The sequence below is a fragment of the Phytophthora infestans genome, genomic scaffold (genome assembly GCF_000142945.1).
Source record: "Phytophthora infestans T30-4 supercont1.62 genomic scaffold, whole genome shotgun sequence".
Classification (NCBI taxonomy): Eukaryota; Oomycota; class Peronosporomycetes; order Peronosporales; family Peronosporaceae; genus Phytophthora; species Phytophthora infestans.
Window position 1 is genome coordinate 337748 of NW_003303697.1, and position 21813 is coordinate 359560.

Sequence of the window (21813 nt, forward strand, 5' to 3'; positions counted from 1 at the left end):
CACAGGCAGGCGGGGACGCGCAAGAGCCGCCCGAGTGAAGATGAATCTGCCACAAGACCGCGAACTACACGTCATCAACCCGGACTGGAAGAAGCATGTGCGCCGACCAATTCGTCTTCACGTCGAGCAGACGTAAACGAAGAAGAAACAGCTGAAGATTAAGATGAAGAAGCGACCCCCCCCGTGTTTTGGCGTGCAAGTGCCAACGCAGTCGAAGCTGCGGTGGACGTATCGGAGCCGGCGACTTTTCAAGAGGTGGTGAACGGCCCCGACCAAGTGCACTGGCGCAAAGCAGCTCGTGCTGAGCTCAAGTCGATGCGACTTCGAGGAGTGTTCCGTGCTGCTAAGCTGCCTAACGGACAACGCGCCATTGGTACCAAGTGGGTGTTCAAGATCAAGCGCAAAGCGGACGGATCGATCGAGAAGTACAAGGCACGCCTCGTGGCCAAGGGCTTAAAGCAAAAGTACGGCATCGACTACACTGAGACGTTCTCGCCGGTTGTCAAGTACGTGACGTTGCGCATGGTGATCGCTTTGGCCAAGTACTTTGGCTGGCCGCTAGACCAACTAGACGTGGTGACGGCATTCCTGTACGGCGTGATGAGGGAGATCGTGTTTTGCGTGGTTCCCGAAGGTGTCGAGCTCGACGGTGACTTCGACTGCCTGGAATTGGTGAAGGCCATTTACGGTCTAAACCAAGCTTCGCGCGTGTGGAACGAGACCTTCGACGAGTTCGTATGCTCTATCGGCTTTCAAGTTTCGGCCTTTGACCCGTGCCTCTACATCAAAGTTGTTGATGGCCACTGTGTATTCATACTGGTCTACGTTGACGATGTCCTGGTCACCGGACGCTCACCCGAGCTGATCTCACGCACGAAGGACGACCTCAAGACACGCTTCGAAATGACCGACAGCGGCAAGTGTGTGTTCGTCCTTGGGGTCGAATTGGTAGACGGTCCGGACGGCAGCGTGACGATGAGTCAACGGCGTTATGTGGATGACATCCTGAAGCGCTTTGGCATAGACGAGTGCAAGGCTCTGGTGAGTCCGGTGGATATAAGCATTCGAATGGTTCCAAGCGACGCGGCGACCAAGGTACAAGCTCCGTTTCGCGAAGCAGTTGGTGCACTAATGCACCAGATGACCGCGACGCGTCCAGATATTGCGTACGCGGTGGGCTATGTGTCGCGCTTCATGGAGAATCCCCAAGAAGAACACTGGGTTGCGGTCAAGCGTATCTTTCGCTACCTGCCAGGCACCAAGACGCATGGAATCTGCTACAAGCCGGGTAACAACATCGACTTTCGCGGATACTCTGACGCAGACTGGGCTGGTGACCTCGCGGACCGCAAGTCGACTTCCGGCTACACGTTCATGCTGATGGGTGCGCCAGTGATCTGGGGCAGCAAGAAGCAGTCAAGTGTTTCGCTGTCTACGAGCGAAGCGGAGTACATCGCGCTCAGTCTGGCAATTCAAGAAGGCAAGTGGATTCATCGCCTACTGTGCGAGATCTTAGCAGCTGCCAATGAGACTGGACCCGACCTCAAGATCCAAGAAGACAACCAGTCGTGCATCAAGATGACGAAGAATCCTGTGAGCCACGGCCGCGTCAAGCACATCGACATCAAGTACCACCACATCCGCGATGAAGTCAAGCGTGGTGAAGTCAAGCTCGAGTATTGCGAGACTTCTGTGATGCTGGCTGACATCATGACGAAGGCGCTCCCAGGGCCTCGTCACATGGACCTAGCAGCTGCTCTCGGCATCCACGCGCGTTCGCATTGAGGGGGAGTATTGAGGGTTGCTGGTCTTGGTACTGTGTACCAGCTGTACCCATTAACCGGTCAACCTGAACCGGTCCAATACGATCTCGCTGTGATTATGGTAAGCTGTTTATGCCATCCATGATTGGACGAGTAGAATGATTGGACGAGTACAGAATGATTGGATGACCAAGGTAGTGAGGACAGTGTAAGCCCCGATAAATCAATCACTTTCGAATCTTCCTTCTTCCGCTCAAGTGTCTTCACTCCGGTCTCCGCACCAAGTGCAGAAGTCACTCCGTTCAGCCCCAAGCTTCGTCCCAACACCTCTACACCATTAACAGGTTTGACGCCGAGTGGCTCGATCTGTAGTATCTGTTCTGGTTCCGTTTGCCTCCCTCGCCGAATCCTTCGCCCGCCGTCCACTGAGTACAAAGTCCATCGCTGGAGTCCGCAGTACGCCTTGGCCTTGATGCGCGTCCAGTAAATCTTCCTGGTCCATGCCGTTAATGGCCCTCTCGCTACGGCGAGCTTGGTCATAGTCGCAGCGAAGCCTTCTGCGCGCCGTGACCGAGACCACAGTGTACATCACCGCACCGCCTTGCCCACAGAGACGCCTGCACAGTCCCGTGAAAGCTAGACGCTGCCACGAGGGTGGCGTCCGCAGAGTGGCGCAGAGGCTCAGCTCGGCGCCATCTACCGGGAGGGCGCTACTCCAACCCGACCAAAACATTCTGTATTGTATTGGTGGCAAGATTTTGCCGTAATAAAAATTCCAATATGATCACTTCCAATAATAAAAATTGCCGAAATTTAAATATATTGGAACAATATCTAGCTAAATCTTGCCGTACCATGTACTCTTGCACCAGCAAGAGTCCATGGTACGGCATGATCCCCGTGAGTATGCTGGCCCGATAGTCAACTGGCCTAGCCACGCCAAGCTCCTCATTATTAAAAGTCGTTATCATGTTCTATGGAAGGTCTGACGACGGCTGTCAGGTTAATTCTTGCAGCCCCACCCAAGAAACTAAATAGTAGTCTTGCCCGTCTTTGACTAGGTTTCTTATCGTATATTCTACCTGCAACGAATAAGTCGGGGTCATCTTCGAATTCTGAAGTTTCATCTTCTGAGTCCGTGTTATCCTGGAGAGCCCCCAAGAAAGGCCGGCACCAGGGCCATTCAGCTGCTTCCTTGTCCAGTTCCATAAAACGTTACTCCTGGTTGTCAGGGTAGACTCGTTTTTTTTATCTTCTTCTGTTATCAAGTGCGTGGAGTTACGTATTTTGTTTGCTTTTACGTGGCATTACCGGCAAGTCTGGAAATGTAGTTGCTGCTTATCGGGTGCTGTTGTAAGTCAGTCCGTGACCTGACTTGTTAGCACTTGTATGAACACGAGGCTTCTTACGCAAAAGAGAGAGTGTTCAGTTTAGACCTCGTCCTACGACTTCCTATTCACCATATCATTCCTCTTTGTGCCTTGTCAGCCAAGCAATGGCCTCGACGACCACTTGTGCTGATCTTGGGGTCCGTCGCAGCTGCCGACGCCCGCGCACCTGGCTGCGGATCAGCTAATACCTCGTCTGTACCACTGTACTTCGACATTCCTCCTCGTCGGTCGATGCGACCCTTCGTTTCCTTATACACTTGTTATTGTAGCCCTACGAGCGTCCTCAGTTCACTCAGTCTCGGGGCTGGCAGCACCTTGGTCAATAGGTTTGCCGGCACGTGCTCGCTATCGCAGTATTCAGCTTTCAGCACTCCACGCCTGGTGTGATGTACAATGAACTTAATTCGCACATCGATGTGCTTGGCCTTTGACGAGGCCCTCTCGCCTTCCAGTTGCTTTAAAGCAGCCTGGTTGTCGACCTTCAACACCAGCGGCTCCACGAATGCAACGTCCAGCTCATTGAGCAGCTCACGAATCCCCAGTAGCTCCTGTCCCATGACTGACGTGGCTGTATATTCGGCTTCCATCGTTGACAATGATACGCCTCCCTGCTTTATGCACACCCAGCCAATCGCCATCCCGTCCATAGTGATGAAACCACCAATCACCGACCGTCGATCTTCCTTATCTGCGGCAAAATCAGCGTCGCTGTAGGCCACAACTTCCAAAGGTTTCCGCGAGTCCCCTTTCCCATGCATCCGCAGACGCAACGCACGCGTCCCTGCCAAGTAGCGCAGGATACAGCTTCCAGTCCGTCATCGTCAGAATATGCGCTCTTCTCGTCGCTTTGTGAACCGCAAACGCTATATTCGGGTGAGTGTATCGCGCCAGCCATAGCAAACTACCAACTAGTGATTGGAAACTTGACACTGTGATCGTGTCGTCGCTACCGGTTACGGGGTGTAACTCACCCGTGTTTACCGCACTTTCGTTCCACTCGTCGCCGACTGGGGATCTCACACCGTGAGCCAGTTCTATCCCATGCTCTCTAAGCAGGTCCCTGATGGTAACCTCCTGGTCCATCTCATAGCCACACTCGTCGTCGCAGTTAGCGCGCATTCCCAGGAACTTGTGCGCACGCCCCAAGTCCTTCGCAGAGAGCGATGACAGCTCGCCGAAGAGCGCGTCGACCGCCGCCTGCTCGGTGCCAGTGACCAACAGGTCATCCATGTATACGCCCACTTCAAGTAAAACGCCGTCCCTGGATCTGAAGTATACACACAGGTCCACCAAACTTTGCACGAACCCGATCTCGACGAGTTTCTGGTAAAGCAGTTTATCCAGAGTCACCCAGCCTGTTTGAGACCGTACAGCGCCTTGTGGAGCTCCAGCGCAAGCTCGTTCACGCTTGTAGCATCCAACGCCTTCATAATCTCCTCCGGAATGATCATCCCCTGCGGGATGCGCAAAAGGACTCCAAATCGGCTTCCTTGTCGGCCTTGGTGTAAGCATTGGGTACGTCCCCGTGCTTCGCTGGCACACACCACTTCATGGCCAGTACAAAGATCATCTTTACACTTGTCATTTCAATGACGGCAGCGAACGTGATCCCGTAGTTCACTCCAAACTCTTGCTCATTACCACACGCTACCAATCGTGCCTTTAGCCTCTCGATCAGTCCTTCTGCATCGCGCTTAGTCTTATACACCCATTTCGAATGCAGTGCACGTACGTCTCGCCGTAGCCTCACGATCTTCCATACGCCGTTTGCTTCCAGCGGCTAGCTCCTCAACCATAGCCTTGAGCCACTTTTTCTTGATGCTGCTACTCATGGCCTCTCTATAATTCTTCGGGTCTACTTCGACAGCGTTGTTCACAACGTCGCCACTGACCTCTTCCTGCTCAGCGGCCTCGCCCATCTCTCCAGCAGTATCCCGGCCCACCGACCTTGTTACCGGTCGCTCCCGCGACCAAGGCTTCTTCTTCGCCTTTTTGCCGCGCCTCTTTGCGGTCTTCTCGCGACCGTTCGCACTCCCCATACCTGCGGTACCGTCCGCACCAGCAGACGAAACATCTGCACTGGACTGCTCCTCCTCAGCCTCGGCCGAGTCCTCGCGTAGGTACAGGCGCTGAACTTGCTCATTCTGCGTCTTGTCGAGGGTTTTAATGTCCCTTACGTGCTGCGTTGTGATGGCCACCTTGTCCTTGGGCAAGTACACTCGGCAGCCCTCGGTTTTCTCACCAACGCCGATAATCATGCCCTCTTGGGCCCTATGCGAGAAGTTCTTATTACGCGGGTCCCTGTACACCGTACACGGAAACCCGAAAACCACAATTTCACCCAACTGCGGCGTCTTCTTGGTCAACACCTTCATCGGCGATGCACGCCCCGGGTTCGAGTTCGATGGTGACCTATTCAGTTTATATGCAGCGTTCTGTACTGCATCACCCCAAAACCGCAAAGGGAGCCCGCACGCAAAAATCATACACCTTGCCATGTTCATGATTGTGCGATGCATCCTTTCTGCTTTCCCGTTGCTCGCTTGATTTCGTGCCTCGCTCTTCTGCCTAGCCACACCAGTGCGCTTGCAGAATATATCCACATTCTGGTACTCGGCTCCCGAGGCCGTCCTTAATACGTGTATCTTGCAATTGAAATGCTTCTCGAAATACACTAGAAAATGCTCAAATTGCTTCGCAGCAGCGTCCTTGGTGTGTGCCACAAACACTCTGCAGTAGTTGCTCTTGTGGTCAACAAAGTTGATCATGTAGCGGTTGTTGAGCCGGTCCTTGGGGGTCATTGGGCCCTTGAGGTCCGAGCAGATTACTCCACCAACTCTATCGATCGGCGAGTGAGCTCCGCTGTCCTTGGTGGACTGTCGATTCTCACTCTGCTTTTCTTGTGCACATGTAAGGCAGTTAAAGCGCTTTCGATCTGTGAGCTCAATCCCGGAGCTCGGGTCGCGCGCAAGGCGCTCAACAGCGTTGTAGCTGAGACGTCCCAGTCTTCTATGGAGCTCCACCATAGAACCCTTTTGCACTGCGCTGTTCGCATCACCCGAGGCACCCGCCTCGCGGTCCAATGCGGCCATGATCACATCCGATACGACCTCGTGCGCCTTCTCAACCTCACCACAAACTACCAACACGTTTCGCCGCAATCCAACATCGAAAGCAGCTGTGCCTCCGTCCTTGACAGCCACGACGCGCTGCCCACCTCGATAGGTCAGCGTTAATCCTTTCTCGTCCAACTTTCCGTACGAGATCAAGTTATGCACGACTCCTGCGGCATAGTACACATCGGTCAACTTGATGATCTTCTCCGCACCGCACGCCGACCCCGCAGTGTCAGAGTGTCCTTCTTCGTCACGTTCAACGGTTCTCCGCTAGGTTGCAGGCACACGTCGTCTACCGACTCAATATCGTCGAGCCAAGGCTCATTACTTACTAGATGCCTGCTCGACCCACAGTCGAGTATCCACTCGTTGTTGTCACCGGTTGGCTTGTCCCGCAAGGCAAGCGTCAAATCCGACCCTTTGTCGTGGCCTCGACCACGATCTGGACAGTCTGCTCGCAGATGCCCAATTCGCTTACATTCGCGACACCGTCGCGTCTCCTTGTTGCGTTGTTCACCCACGGTAGCAACGACTTCCTTGCCGAGATTCCTGTTCCTTGTAGACTCGGGCTTCTATGCTTGCGCGAAATGGGCGAGCTCCTCCGCTTGCTGCAGGTAATCACTTCTGGTTCCGTCCACCTTGGCCATCAGTACAGTACGTAAGTCCGCGGACGCGTACTGTACGATGTTTTTTCAGTACCAAGTAGTCTGCGCTGCCTCCACACGCCTCCGATTTAGCTATCATGTACATGTAGTGTTCGGACCACGATCTCTTGACGTCCTCGGCTATCGTGAATAGCTTCATAGCTTGAGCTGAGGTGATGCTCGTTTTGAACGCCTCCAGCATTCTCTTTATCACGTACTGTAGGGTAGGCAGCTGCCCCCACCAGGCCTCGACTTGCTTGTGGTAGTATCGTTCTGCTGTACCCGCCAGGTAATGCCCCAGTAAGTCGACCTTGACATCCTCAGGCCACGCGAGGCCACACGCCGACTGCGCGATGTTGACTTGGCGCTCAAAGCGTCTGCCCCACTCGAGGAATCCAGACCCAGGCCAACGTAGAGCTCTCTGCCGTCAAACGGCCTTACCGCTAGCTTCTTTTGTCGTGCATCCGGATAGCGGATCGCAGCATTCTGATTCATGGCTGGGAGCCTCCCGGCTCCAGCCTGCTGCGCGTCCTGCCGTTTTGTGCAGCCATCGCCGGTTGGGCAGCCTGTGCTGCATCATACAATCTCTGCATGTGCGACATCGGCAGTCCGTATCCTGGTTGATGTTGCCCGAAGTACTGCGGTGGCACCGCTGGTCTTCGCGGTGTCGTCGTGTACGGAGTCTCCGGCAAAACCGCCAGAGAGTCTATATGCATCCGTGCTCCGCGCCCGAGTCCTGTGGCAAACAGGCTCGAGTTCATAGGTGGTGTCGTAGGCACACTGACGTCGCGCGCGGCGTCCTCGTTGTCCCCGATCTTCTCATGAAGCTTCGACTGCGACTCTTCAAGTTTGTCCAGTCGTCCGGCCAGACCACGCATGAAATCCAGCAGCTCGGATGCGTTGTCCCTGTCGCCCGCGGGGCGGCCGTCAGGGTTGTTGCTGTTGCCCCTTTCGTGAGCAACAGCGGTGCTCTCATCTTCGACGTCGTCAGCCATGCCAACCCTTTCGCGATTGGCAACAAGTACTGGCGTCGTCGCTGGTGCTTCGGAGTGGCGCTGTGGTGTCAACACTAGCTTGCACTGGGAAAATAGCCGTTCAGCGATGTTGGAAGTTGCCGGTATCATCTTCACCAGAGGCATATACCGTGTCATGCTTGGCGTCGCGTTGCGCTTCTTTCCTCGACGGGTCCTGCCAGGGAACCTTTTGCTTTACTTATTGTCAGTAATTGGTCCATTACCATATTGTATTGTTAAGGTCAACTACCAATAATAAAAATTGATATTGCAAAACCCAATAATTTATTGAATCACAATTATTATTTCCGACCTCTGATTAATAGTGTACAGCAACACTGTCCTTTTCACTCGTCCTCGTCTAGCCATCCCCGCACCTTACGCCAAAGCTGCTGCTTCTCACGCTCAAGTTCTTTGCGGAACTTGGCTTCGCTTGTGACTTCGCGCCACCGCGCGCAAATTCGGCGAAGCTTTATTTGCTGCATCTTGATCACTGCCTTGAAAACGACTTTTTGTTGGTGTTCACGTTCCTTTGCGAGTCGTGCATTCCAATGTGTCCATGAGCGTTGGAGGGTATTCCAAAGATGTTGACGACGCACTGAAAGCGCTCGGGCCTGCATCGTTTGATGGCAGCGCATTAATCCCCGAAGAGCACGTCGTTGAAGAGAATAAACATAATGTCGGGTAGCCTCCTCCAATCGCGCTCGCTCGTGTCGACGATGAACCTTCCGACGGACCTGCACAAACGCCTGCCATCGTTCCCAATGCAAATACACCGAGCGTAACTCGTGCCATCGGGTTGCATTGCGTGCAACTCGTTCGTTAAGATTCTGGTGCTTTCGCCACGGAAGTAGTGCATAGAAGTACAAAAGGCGTCTACGATTATGCTTCTTCGCCTTGTCCCACTGAGCAAGCAAGTGTTCGCGCAGTTCCTGTTTCTCCTTCAGCGCGAGACTCTCTTTTAATTTTCCTTCTCGTATCCGTGCCTTCTTCTCTATTTGTTGTTCCAGAAGCAGAGCGTCACGAGCTGCCCGTTGCTCTATCTGCTCTCTTCGCTTTTGCTGATTAAGCTCTTCGTATCTTTTCTTCAAATCTTCACGCCGTTGCTTTCGCTTCATTGCGCGCTGTTCCATGGCCCTGTAAACTTTATCTACGTACATAGGAGCTCGTGTCAAAGAAGTCTGTGAAGAGCGAGGAGACGAGGGTACTTGGACAGGAGATTGTTGAGATTCTTCTGCAGCCGTCCATGCATGCAATTCTCGTTTGTCTTGGCGATTTGTCACAAATATCTTCGTGTTACTTCTCGAAGTAGGGCGGCCGCGACAACTTGGGGCCCATTCGTCCGTGGTTCCTTGATGAATGACGCTTTTTTCGATGCCAAGAGACTCATTTTCTGCTTGACCATTACGATTAGGCAGAGGGCTTTTTAAAGTTTTCTGTCGTTGTAGCCTCTCAATAAGTCGCTGGGACTGCGCTCTTCGCCTTTCTGCATCCTCTGCTGCTGCTCGCAGACCCTTCTCCTGCGTCACAAACGCTGTCCACCGATAAAAACAGGAGGGTAGGTGCTTTATCCGATAGGAGTGTCTCGCTTGGTCATTCATATGCTTTTCTCGTACCAATTTCGAGCGTGTTTGCTCAGCTGCTCTTACTTGAGCTCGTCGATGTGTAAATCGTTTCCAGCTCGTCACAATTCGTTTCATGACACGCCAGTCGATCACGACAGCCACTCGGGTTTCATGCTCGCGTTTGAATTTAACATATTTATTCCATGCATCGAAAACTGTGTTCAGTGACTTTAAGCTTGCTTTTCGATGCTGCAGTCGCTCTTCGAGTGCTGCAGCTTGCTGGTTCTCTAAAGTAAGGCGCCCGACTTCTTCTTCTATACGTCGTTGTTCCTGGATCTCTTCCTTGTTATTGTCATCGGTAACAGACATTTGTAACTTTTGCATCGCACGCTCTTCCGCGGCACGAACTCTGCGAACTTCGCGTGCTTGATGACGAAGCTGATATCGACGCTCCATCGGTTGTTGCTGAAGTGGAAGAGTGACAGAAGAACATGGCTTCTTTTTTGACGGGGTCGATCCCAGTTTATGCTGTTGTTGTTGGTTTCGGTGGCTTCGTGATGCAACCTTGGCTGGTCTCACTTCCGCTCTCAGAGTTTCACGATCACTTGGCTTCATATGGGCTCGTACTTCCTTCTTCTCATGGCGTCGAGACATCGTGTGAGCCATATTTACGGTCGCGTTGTTGGTAAAAGTATTGGGTACTGTTGGCCGTGTGGCAAGGCCTCCTCGACACAGATTTTTAAACTCCGATCGTCGTGATAATGGCTTTTGGTGTTTCGGTACGTGGCGCATCGATTTCGCCTGGTCCTCAATCTGGAATCGAACTCGAATAATCTCTTTCACCTCTGCTGCAATATCTTCGTGCCCATTCTGATCTTGTACAACGGTATCTCCACCTTCGGCCTCATTCATTAGAGTGCGAAGACGCCATTCAGGTTCGCGAGCGAAGACATTCCGTCTACCGATCAGCTCGTCAACGCACTCGCGACCCAATTCTTCCTGCTCTTTTGGTACTGTGTCGACTGCACGAAGTAGTTGTTCCGATATTGACGCTGAGCGAGCCTGGTTTCCAAGGCAAAGTCCAACATCGACTTCAGGTTTGGGCTCGCACTTACGAGATGCAGATTTTTTGCCGAACTGCAATTGCCACGTCGATGGCCGTGTTGGAGGCGAGTTCGTGCCCGACCAAGCACATTTTGACCTCATGATCGAACTTGTTGTGCAAAGCGAGATCCACGGAATATTTTGCTCTTTCCCGGACTTTGACATCGTCCCATACACTCGATTAGGAATGTTCACCTCTACAGTCGATAAAAATAACAGGAAATTGGCCGTGATGTCAAGTCTTTGGAGTGCAAAATCTGCCCTGACCAAATGCTACGGGATAACACCACGCTACGATGTTCAACAAAGAGAGCCTTATCCAGTTCATGGCTGGTTCTGGGTGCTATAGCTTCGTTCAGATGGTGTTACTCGTTGTTCTGGGTGCGCTGCTCGTCGATAACGAGCACTATCACCAGTTATTGGGCCTGACAATTCGTGACGTGGGCGGTGGTTTCATTTTCACGGGTATCTTCTACTTGTTTGCGGCGTTGCTTGGATTTGCCACTGCTCGAACCAAGAACAAATGTCTGTTGCTCGCTCAGCTCATTCTATTGGTGTTCCTACTCTTCTTTCAAACTGTTATGGGTGGGGTCGCACTTGCCGCCAGTAGAGCTCCCATGCTTACGTTGAGCTACGAGGCACAAGTCATTTGCCTTACGGTAGGGAAGTACGAGGCTCTGAGTGACCAAGACCAACAGACGTGTCAATATTTTTTTCGCAGTGACGAATTCGCCGGTGCCATGCTTGTATGGCAGTCGTATTATACTAAAAGTGCCGTGGGGGGTGATGATACGGGCTCTTATCGTGCGATGGTGCTGGAATTTCAGCGAGATAATTTCTGTTGCGGATATGGACTACCCTTTCACTGCATCGACAATACCAGTTTATTCCCAAGCTCTCGACCAGATCCAGTGGTGCCTAACTGGGACAATCAGCGTCAAGCCTGCTCTAATACAGCAGGCATGTATCTGCCCACGACAGAGTGCCAAGTAGCATGCTCCTTCGCACTTCCAAGCGGAACTTGTGGAAAAAATCCGGCTACTGGTGTCTCACGTGGTTGTGCTGTGTTCGTGTCGAAACAGCTAAGCACACAAGTCCAAGTTATTGCTGCCATTGCACTAGCGCTCGCTGTCTTTCCGGTACGTTGTTGGAATTTTATTCAACTTGTTATTCTGACTTCGGCATTATTTCCGGTAGATCGCATTTATCGTAGGATCTGCATGCCTATGCTTCAAGCGAAGAGATCAAGATGTTATACCGCAAATTGAGTTCACTAGCAAAGTTAAAATCCACGCAGAAATGTGAAGGCGATTGGTCTTGAGAGAGAATACAGTTCTTGGGACGAACCATGTTGACAAAACCCCAGAGCTTGCCCGTGAGGTAGAACACGTCCTCTGTTTCGACGTAAGCGATTCTGTTGAGCACAGAGCCAGAAGACACATGTCGGCGACCAGTTTCGACAGGTCGAACATAGCTGAATAGTGAGAGTAAACTGCATTGTTTGATACATGCACTTCCGCATGCACTTTTCGATCGACCAATCACACAGCTATTTTTAGAGATTATTTAATTACTTAAAATCATGTATGACTACATGTAGCGGCCACGTTGGTGAGCAATGTTTGAGTATTTGAAGCAACCATGTTTAGTATTTTTGTTCGTTATGTTAGCTACTACGTAGAACTTCAGTACTATTTAGCGCATGAGCTGCAACTCATTCGTTGAGCTCACCGAAGGAGCCGTGGAACTGGTATCGCTGTCGGCATCATCGCTTCTACCAGCACGTGGGTAATGTCGATCATCGACAACACGTTCCAGGTCGAGCTCCAGCTCCTCGGTGACAGCAGCTTCATCTTCGACAAGATCTCCGACCCCTAGCACATCTTCGAAAGCTTCGACTTCAGTGTTGTTTAGCCAAGGTGTCGTAAATGTCATACTTGCGCTTGGGCCCTTGTCACCCATGTTCAAGTAAATGAATACTAGCATCAGCACAGTCTCCAAACTAAGTCGATTTCGTTGCTTCGAGTGGATGCAGTTGTGTGTGCTCCACGAGCGCTCCGCAGCTGCTGACGAGGTTGAGATGGCGAACACTCTGTGTGCTATCTTGGTCAACGTCGGAAACATCTTGATATGGGTGCCCCACCAGCTAATCGGGGCGTATCGGGTCTGCTCCTCAAGTTCTTGCAGGGACCACGACTCTTTCAATATGACAAAGCGCCCAATCTCGTCTCGCAGGGGAGCGAGTCCCTTTTCGTCGAGCATGAAAACATTGGGATACTGCTTATGTGCCCCCTTGGGAGCTGTCACTCGGACCTCACTCGACAAGCAGTGTGGGCGCCTCGGCATGGCCTAATCAATCATAATCGCAAGTGGATTGCCGTTAGCACCGCACATCCGTACTAATACTCACCGTACTGTTGTCACGCTCGGGAGCGTGGTCTTGTTGCGCGCGTCGAAGATGAAGTGAGTGCGGTCAGCGACACAGCCTGAAATTAAGAATATCTTCTGCCGGAAATTTAAAATTCTAGTCACCATGCAAAAGCAGATGCACTTTTGACTCACTTTTGAATTAAACCTCACAGTGCATTACTTTGCAGTTGTGCACGAAGCACTTCACTTTTCAACCCTAATAGTGACAATGCCGCCAGTCTCGGGGTCGATTTTCAGGATGTAAGGCTGGTACCACACGTTTGCGTAGATGAATCCTTTAGCATACTCAAGCTCGTTGATCTGGGAAATCTTCTGTGCGCCGTTGTACATCGACACGTCGATATGCCCTTTGGGGACAATTTATTGTGCTTTCCATTCAATTTGCTTTGCTAATTAGAACACAATTTATTGTTCGTACTTAGTGGTAAATCCTGGACGCTTGGAATGGGAGTCCGTCCGGTTTGGCTGAAAATGGAAATTACTAATTGTCCGTAATTTACATGATGAGAGTAGATGTGGTAACGTGTTCGTTCTACCGAACGAAACGAAAATTCTGATTATTGAGTTGGCGACTCTTCGTGAAGGCATACAATCTTCTATATGTAACTCAGAGGCTGAGAATATACGTGAATTCTCAGGATAGTAGTCCCGAACAGAATGACAGGCACAGATGACGCTTTGCAGCTTTTGGAAGCCGAAGTCACAAATGCGCGCTCAAAGACAATCTTTGCGAACACTCGGTCGTCTTATCTTATCTCAGTTTTACAGCTCGCTTTTTACAATGGATGCTAAAGAACAAAAGAAATTTGGTACTCGACGACTTTGCGAGCAGCATTACATTAAATGTAAGCGATGAAGCGACTAAGGACTATATTAAGCAGGCTTTGTCGTCAGCTCCAGATAACCCACCAATTAATGCTTCTTGCATCACGGCTCGTGACTTTATGACTTGGATTGTCTCGCTGAAGAAACCCAATGGAGCGTACCACAGTTTTTCTCCCTACGCTGGTCATCGTTTGGCTTCTTACAACCTGTTTCAAGACTACCATTGCGTAATGTCAACGGAATTGACACGTGTGATGAGCTGCCACCTCAAAGGTTTACAGCATAACGTGGCTGCAGCTATTAGCCAGGGTCTCAGTCAAATCAAAGTCGGCAAAGATCCAATGGCGCTTGGTCTGTATAAAACAATTGCTTTGTCAATGCTGTAAAATCCCATCGCGAGACATGGTATTTGCCAGGACGCTTATGATTATGTCGTGGAACCTGATGTCACGTGCATCCAACACGGCATCAATTTGCTATAGCCATTTGGAGTGGCGCGACGATTCGCTTTGTGTATATTTCGCGCACATCAAAATGGATCAACGTAGTACACGACCTCGAGATCCTCGCCATGTCTACGCTAATCCGTTGTCACCCGAGATCTGCCCCCTTCTCGCTCTCGGTACGCATCTTTTTAAGAAATATGTTTTAAAGTGATCAGTATTCTTAGAGTTGTTCTACTGTGCGTACAGGAGTGTATTGGTCGACGTATGATGTAGACAATGCTGATTCTCATTTATTTCTCGGAAGTGATCAATATGAGCGATTTCGGAAGGTGTTGGGTCGAATCTAAGAAGGGCCACATGTAGCTGAGGAGCTCGAACGTCATGGGGTTTCAGTAATATTTAGCGCACGAGCTGCAACTCATTCGTCGATCTCACCGAAGAAGCCGTGGAGCTGGTATCGCTGTCGGCATCATCGCTTCTACCGGCACGTGGGTAATGTCGATCATCGACAACACATTCCAGGTCGAACTCCAGCTCCTCGGTGACAGCAGCTTCATCTTCGACAAGATCTCCGACCCCTAGCACATCTTCGAAAGCTTCGACTTCAGTGTTGTTTAGCCAAGGTGTCGTAAATGTCATACTTGCGCTTGGACCCTTGTCACCCATGTTCAAGTAAATGAATACTAGCATCAGCACAGTCTCCAAACTAAGTCGATTTCGTTGCTTCGAGTGGATGCAGTCGTGTGTGCTCCACGAGCGCTCCGCAGCTGCTGACGAGGTTGAGATGGCGAACACTCTGTGTGCTATCTTGGTCAACGTCGGAAACATCTTGATATGGGTGCCCCACAAGCTAATCGGGGCGTATCGGGTCTGCTCCTCAAGTTCTTGCAGGGACCACGACTCTTTCAATATGACAAAGCGCCCAATCTCGTCTCGCAGGAGAGCGAGTCCCTTTTCGTCGAGCATGAAAACATTGGGATACTGCTTATGTGCCCCCTTGGGAACTGTCACTCGGACCTCACTCGACAAGCAGTGTGGGCGCCTCGGCATGGCCTAATCAATCATAATCGCAAGTGGATTGCCGTTAGCACCGCACATCCGTACTAATACTCACCGTACTGTTGTCACGCTCGGGAGCGTGGTCTTGTTGCGCGCGTCGAAGATGAAGTGAGTGCGGTCAGCGACACAGCCTGAAATTAAGAATATCTTCTGCCGGAAATTTAAAATTCTAGTCACCATGCAAAAGCAGATGCACTTTTGACTCACTTTTGAATTAAACCTCACAGTGCATTACTTTGCAGTTGTGCACGAAGCACTTCACTTTTCAACCCTAATAGTGACAATGCCGCCAGTCTCAGGGTCGATTTTTAGGATGTAAGGCTGGTACCACACGTTTGCGTAGATGAATCCTTTAGCATACTCAAGCTCGTTGATCTGGGAAATCTTCTGTGCGCCGTTGTACATCGACACGTCGATATGCCCTTTGGGGACAATTTATTGTGCTTTCCATTCAATTTGCTTTGCTAATTAGAACACAATTTATTGTTCGTACTTAGTGGTAAATCCTGGACGCTTGGAATGGGAGTCCGTCCGGTTTGGCTGAAAATGGAAAATACTAATCCGTAATTTACATGATGAGAGTAGATGTGGTAACGTGTTCGTTCTACCGAACGAAACGAAAATTCTGATTATTGAGTTGGCGACTCTTCGTGAAGGCATACAATCTTCTATATGTAACTCAGAGGCTGAGAATATACGTGAATTCTCAGGATAGTAGTCCCGAGCAGAATGGCAGGCACAGATGACGCTTTGCAGCTTTTGGTAGCCGAAGTCACAAATGCGCGCTCAAAGACAATCTCTGCGAACACTCGGTCGTCTTATCTTATCTCAGTTTTACAGCTCGCTTTTTACAATGGATGCTAAAGAACAAAAGAAATTTGGTACTCGACGACTTTGCGAGCAGCATTACATTAAATGTAAGCGATGAAGCGACTAAGGACTATATTAAGCAGGCTTTGTCGTCAGCTCCAGATAACCCACCAATTAATGCTTCTTGCATCACGGCTCGTGACTTTATGACTTGGATTGTCTCGCTGAAGAAACCCAATGGAGCGTACCACAGTTTTTCTCCCTACGCTGGTCATCGTTTGGCTTCTTACAACCTGTTTCAAGACTACCATTGCGTAATGTCAACGGAATTGACACGTGTGATGAGCTGCCACCTCAAAGGTTTACAGCATAACGTGGCTGCAGCTATTAGCCAGGGTCTCAGTCAAATCAAAGTCGGCAAAGATCCAATGGCGCTTGGTCTGTATAAAACAATTGCTTTGTCAATGCTGTAAAATCCCATCGCGAGACATGGTATTTGCCAGGACGCTTATGATTATGTCGTGGAACCTGATGTCACGTGCATCCAACACGGCATCAATTTGCTATAGCCATTTGGAGTGGCGCGACGATTCGCTTTGTGTATATTTCGCGCACATCAAAATGGATCAACGTAGTACACGACCTCGAGATCCTCGCTATGTCTACGCTAATCCGTTGTCACCCGAGATCTGCCCCCTTCTCGCTCTCGGTACGCATCTTTTTAAGAAATATGTTTTAAAGTGATCAGTATTCTTAGAGTTGTTCTACTGTGCGTACAGGAGTGTATTGGTCGACGTATGATGTAGACAATGCTGATTCTCATTTATTTCCCGGAAGTGATTAATATGAGCGATTTCGGAAGGTGTTGGGTCGAGTCTAAGAAGGACCACAGGTAGCGGAGGGGCTCGAATGTCATGGGGTTGCTGCAGGAGACCTCGGAACTCACTCAATGCGGAAGGGGGTCTCCACATATTGCTCGTCAGAGTGGATAGCATGCCCGCCATCCGTAGCAGTTCATTTAGGAGCTGGTTGGGCAATGGGGGGTGCAGGACCGATATCTTCGTCATGATGGCGCAGGTGACATGTTTGTTGGGCGAACAGTTAGCGGACTTCCGATTTTAAAGCCAGCGTTTTGAATCGTTTCCTCCATATTTTGTCGATGGCGAGGAAATTGGGCAACAAGCAAAACGACTATGCTTTCCTGGTCTACCCGAATCTGCTGAATTTAATGCAGAGTTCGCATTGGGATCACTTATCAATAATTGGAGTTTCTTCGCAAACCGTTACCCGACAACCATCCGATTTTTCAATCACCTCAATTTGGAGATGCAGAGTTGATATCATCGTTGATGTCAACTTAAATCTTACATTCGCAGTGAATGCCTCGATTCAAGGATGCAGCGAACAGGCTTTCCTTCACTTGTCACTATATTAGGGGAGGTCTGTGCTGCTCGAAATGAGCTGAAGGCCAAAATTGAATATCGATAATTGGACCTGCAAAATATTGCCGAGTCTCAGAATACGATGTGTCAGGAAATGCTTGCCGGAGTGTCAAAAATATAGGAGGAACGAGCAATTGAGACTGGTGTCCCCACGTGTGAGAGTATGGCATCATCTGTCATGAAGAAATTGGAGGATGCAGGTGTACTACATCACTTACGCACTAGTGACGATGTCGCCATCGATACGGTAGATACAGCTAGCGATGCGGCGTTGCATTCCGGAGAAGAAGTTGAGGAATCTAGTGAGCCGGTATACCCTATTTATCAATGGGGTGGTGGTACGCATCTCTTTCCACAAGGCTTAAAATCCGACTGGGAGTGCAGAGCAGGCGTGGGTGTACTGGTGCTGTGAATGTATGTCACGATACTTACCTCCCTTCCGACAGTTGTGTCCGGCTGCCTTGAGTGACCTAAACCAACGGAAGCGACTCTGTAAGCTTCGATTCCTCATGTGGAAATCGAGTTAAAAGCATCGGAGAATCGTCTGGCAACAACAAATATTTCCTTTAGTACTGCAGCCGACATATTTCAACAGTGTAAACAGTCTATCGAGTTAACTACATCGACAGAAACCAGCAGAAAACGGCGCAGGGGCAGCTTGGCTGGGTATCCGTGGCAACATTACTAAGAAAGAAGGCGAAAAGTAGTGCTGACACTAATGAGCAGACTGGCTCCTGATGGCCGCCAATAACGGCAATTCGCACGCGATGGCATACCACACTGTAGCCGCCACTTGCTTGGCATGCTGTTCACCGTCAAACAGACACACATATAGCCCATGACATGCAACAACGAGACCAACAAGACCGTGCGGCAGAAGTTCGCAAAATCGATGAAGGACCGTCAAAAGAACGGTGACTGTGTTATCTTTTTTTATGAGACTAACTACAACGTTTACTGTAAGCGCGGTCGAGGACGTGCACGGAGAGATGACTGTGCATTGCTCGTGATGCCGCCGTCCAATGGCGCAAACTTACAAGTCCAGTGCGCTGTAAACTCGGCCATGGGTGCGGTACTGTACCGTCTGGAGAGGGGAAGCATCGCCTACATTAGTGACGAAGATGGAGATCCACGCTAGCGATGCGGTGAACGCGGTTGAGGAGATGGAAGACATGGTCCACGGGAAGTACTGTCTCGGTTTGAATGCGATTATTCTCTAATGCACTGGTCACTTTGATCCCGTAATCAGATATTTGTAATAGCCAAAAACATATTGTCCACTTTGCGTGAAATTATTCTCTGCTTGGACGTAGCAGGGGTTCCGAATAAATAAAACTGCTGGGAATATATTATCATATTTCCGCTAAAAAACTTATTATGAAGCGGTGAAACTTAAAATTAAATAGTTTATTTCCAAATTTCTCAGGAATAAGCTTTTTTTTGGGAAGATTGTACAGTTCGTGACTCACATTACTAGTACCAGCTACCCTCTACTGCCATTCATTCCTCCTACGTCGTACTGCGTGAAGAGGATCTTCTCTCAGGCCAAGCACCAGCTTTCTCATCATCGCACTCAGATGCTCCCGCCACTTGGAGACCCCTTTCATGATATCTTCGCCCCCTACCCCCGCTAAATCCCAATCCTCCTGCCATTATCAAGAGAGAGATCCTTTACCGCAAGTACCGTGGTTCATGAAGGGGACAACATGCCCCTGTTCAAGGCTAAACATCTTGACTTGTATAGTATAGTGAGCACGAATGACTACCTGCGTTCACGAAAGGGTTAAGAACAGTTGTATTAACGGGACCCCTGCATACAAGTACTCCTCTGCACCTTTTACATCTATAGCATTGTGAATTCCGACCAAATTTGCCGTTTTGGTCCTGTTCGCTGAGTCAATCGCATCAAATTTCCTGCTAGTCTATATCAATTGCGTGCGCGTTCTATTAAACATGGAAATGTAGAGTTGAACGGACAATAATATGTTTCAATGCAGTCCTTACCCTCACAGAGTCCGTTATTAGTAAGTTCGCATTTTTTGTACTTTTACGCTGAAAACGACGTACAGAATCCCTACATTTTCAGAATTGTAAGAGCATCTCCAGCGGTAGGTCACAAAGGCAGTTTTACAGCGTGTTTAGGACTCAGAAGAGTTTTTTTGGTCTTAGCGGTAGGACCTATTGCTGGTTTTAACTTCACAGGGATCTATACTTTGGCGCCGCGGGCTTAAAATGAGACTCGAATTTAAAACGTTTTGACTAGATTTCATTATTGCGTATCATCGGCCAAAAGAAAACCGCCGATTGCACGCAGCCATTGTACTGGGAGGTAAGCTAGCTATTGGGAAGACCAACGAGGATTAATTTGTCGTTAACTGGGTCAACATTCGTGTAACCTGATGTACGTGCACTCAAAATTATGTATTCCACACAGCGAGTTATGGAAAAAGTAAAAAATGAGGATTCGATTGTTCTGTACACAATCGAATTAATCTAGGGTTGAGTATGGTGACCCGAAATGTGTCCCCATCCAGAAAAAAATCAATACTGTCAGCACGCTGTTGATCTTGCGTTCGTGATGACGCAAGTTTAAAACGGGTGCTCCTTTTACTGCCCGTATGCACCAGAATGGAGGTTTGAGCATATCTATGTTGGTGCTCCTGATGAAGTGTTTTCCATTATCACCACTCTACAGGAAAGACAAACTTGCTTCGCTTCGGCCCAGCATTTTCACAACAAAAGGGAGAATGGACGTTCAAACGGATGGATACTGGAAACCTCGTCCAGATTGCACTGCGTAATTGATCCACACGAACATCATACCACAATGTTACCTCCCAGACTCAACGTTGCACAACGTACCTGGTTCAGCACACATGGTAATTGGATTGGTAGTGAGCCACGTTGTATGAATACACCGGTCGGGTTGGACTGTCGGTGGGCGTAGCGGCAGAAGAAAACAACAACAGCTGAACTCGCTAAAATATGAGGAGTTATGACACTAACTGGTACATGTAGCAGGTTGTTCAGAAACGTTGCTGCCAGAGGTGATCGATTACACGATCAGATTAGCAGCTGAAAGCAGAGCGACGACATGCAGCGTTATGGTTTAGATTTCATTTAAGACCCCACTTAGTTCCCTCTGGTGGGAGATACTGTCCTCACCGCAGGTTTATCTTAAAATGTGAGTTTTTTTTGCGACCTGAAAATAAGTCTAACCGCTGGAGATGCTCTAAACGTCATGAGGCACCACCGATTCGCGCTTATTAGGCTGTAGGGTCAAAGACGACCGATTTGTTCGCGGCAACTTCAAGACGTCGGGCCGAAGCCGAAAGCGGGATGCAAGCCTTGTAGATCTGCCACGAGTAGGCGTTTTTGAGAAAACGCACACCAAGCCAGTACCAGCGTAGCGTGCAGGTGCCCTTGCACGAGCTGTAGTCCAAATTATAGGTCTTGCCAATAATGGTTTCGTGGCAGTTATCCGACTGGAGCACGCGTGTGCTGTCGAGCCAAACCTCACACGGGCCATCGTGTGTGTAGCCCGTGGAACGCATTGCTCCGTCCGGATTAGGTTGCGGAGCGGCGTTAACATTCGTGAAGCCACAGTAATAGTCGGCTCCATCCGCGACGGTGTACTCCATGAAGTCACGCAGAGTCTTATACCCGTTGTTGCGACGCCAGCCGTTAAAGTCCTCGACGGTCTCGTATCCCTGGCCCTCCAGAAAGGTCAGAGGTGCATATTTCGTGTCCTTATCATCGGTTGTGTAGGTCGGGGATGGTAGCAGGACAACTTGGTGAGCGGTGGCCGTGGGGGCGAGCAGCTCACCGCTAGAAAGCACAGCAGCCACGACAAGCGACGAAAATACGGAAGGAGCCATTGAAGGTCAAGGTGTACCGAGGCCGCGAAAGAATTGAAAGGGAATAAGCTACGGGGGAGCAAGTTTTGCATTTTGTAACGAGTTATGCACGTGACCGCGTTGTGTAGTAGGCGTGGTGGCGTGACACCTACCTACACTGAGATGTGAACAGCGTTTCTTTTTAAGGATGGCCGCCATCCGGTGTGACTGCAGATGCAACTTGCACAAAAGCAAGCCATCGTTGTAATCGGAAGAGGAGAGTCAAACCTCCTCTACAGTGCCCCCCCCAAGCAAAATTATAGCGATTGCGGGAGTCGACCAGCGCAGTGCTAAAACATATCCATGGTG

At 49.9% G+C, this 21813-nt stretch overlaps 3 protein-coding genes across 3 annotated transcripts; 1 reads left to right on the top strand and 2 right to left on the bottom strand.

Annotated features, from left to right (window-relative positions):
* Positions 1-8274: 8274 nt before the first annotated feature.
* On the bottom strand, positions 8275-9060 carry PITG_18448 (uncharacterized protein; the record flags this gene model as incomplete). Its single annotated transcript, XM_002896328.1, has 1 exon — positions 8275-9060. The coding sequence occupies one exon, from the start codon at positions 9058-9060 to the stop codon at positions 8275-8277; it is 786 nt and encodes a 261-aa protein (XP_002896374.1).
* A 1832-nt stretch (positions 9061-10892) lies between these two features.
* PITG_18449 (uncharacterized protein) lies at positions 10893-11901 on the top strand (the record flags this gene model as incomplete). The annotated part of the gene is made up of 2 exons (XM_002896329.1): positions 10893-11739; positions 11810-11901. 2 exons carry the CDS (start codon positions 10893-10895, stop codon positions 11899-11901), a joined length of 939 nt encoding a protein of 312 aa, XP_002896375.1.
* An 8973-nt stretch (positions 11902-20874) lies between these two features.
* PITG_18450 (uncharacterized protein) lies at positions 20875-21486 on the bottom strand (the record flags this gene model as incomplete). The annotated part of the gene is made up of 1 exon (XM_002896330.1): positions 20875-21486. The coding sequence occupies one exon, from the start codon at positions 21484-21486 to the stop codon at positions 20875-20877; it is 612 nt and encodes a 203-aa protein (XP_002896376.1).
* Positions 21487-21813: the final 327 nt, after the last annotated feature.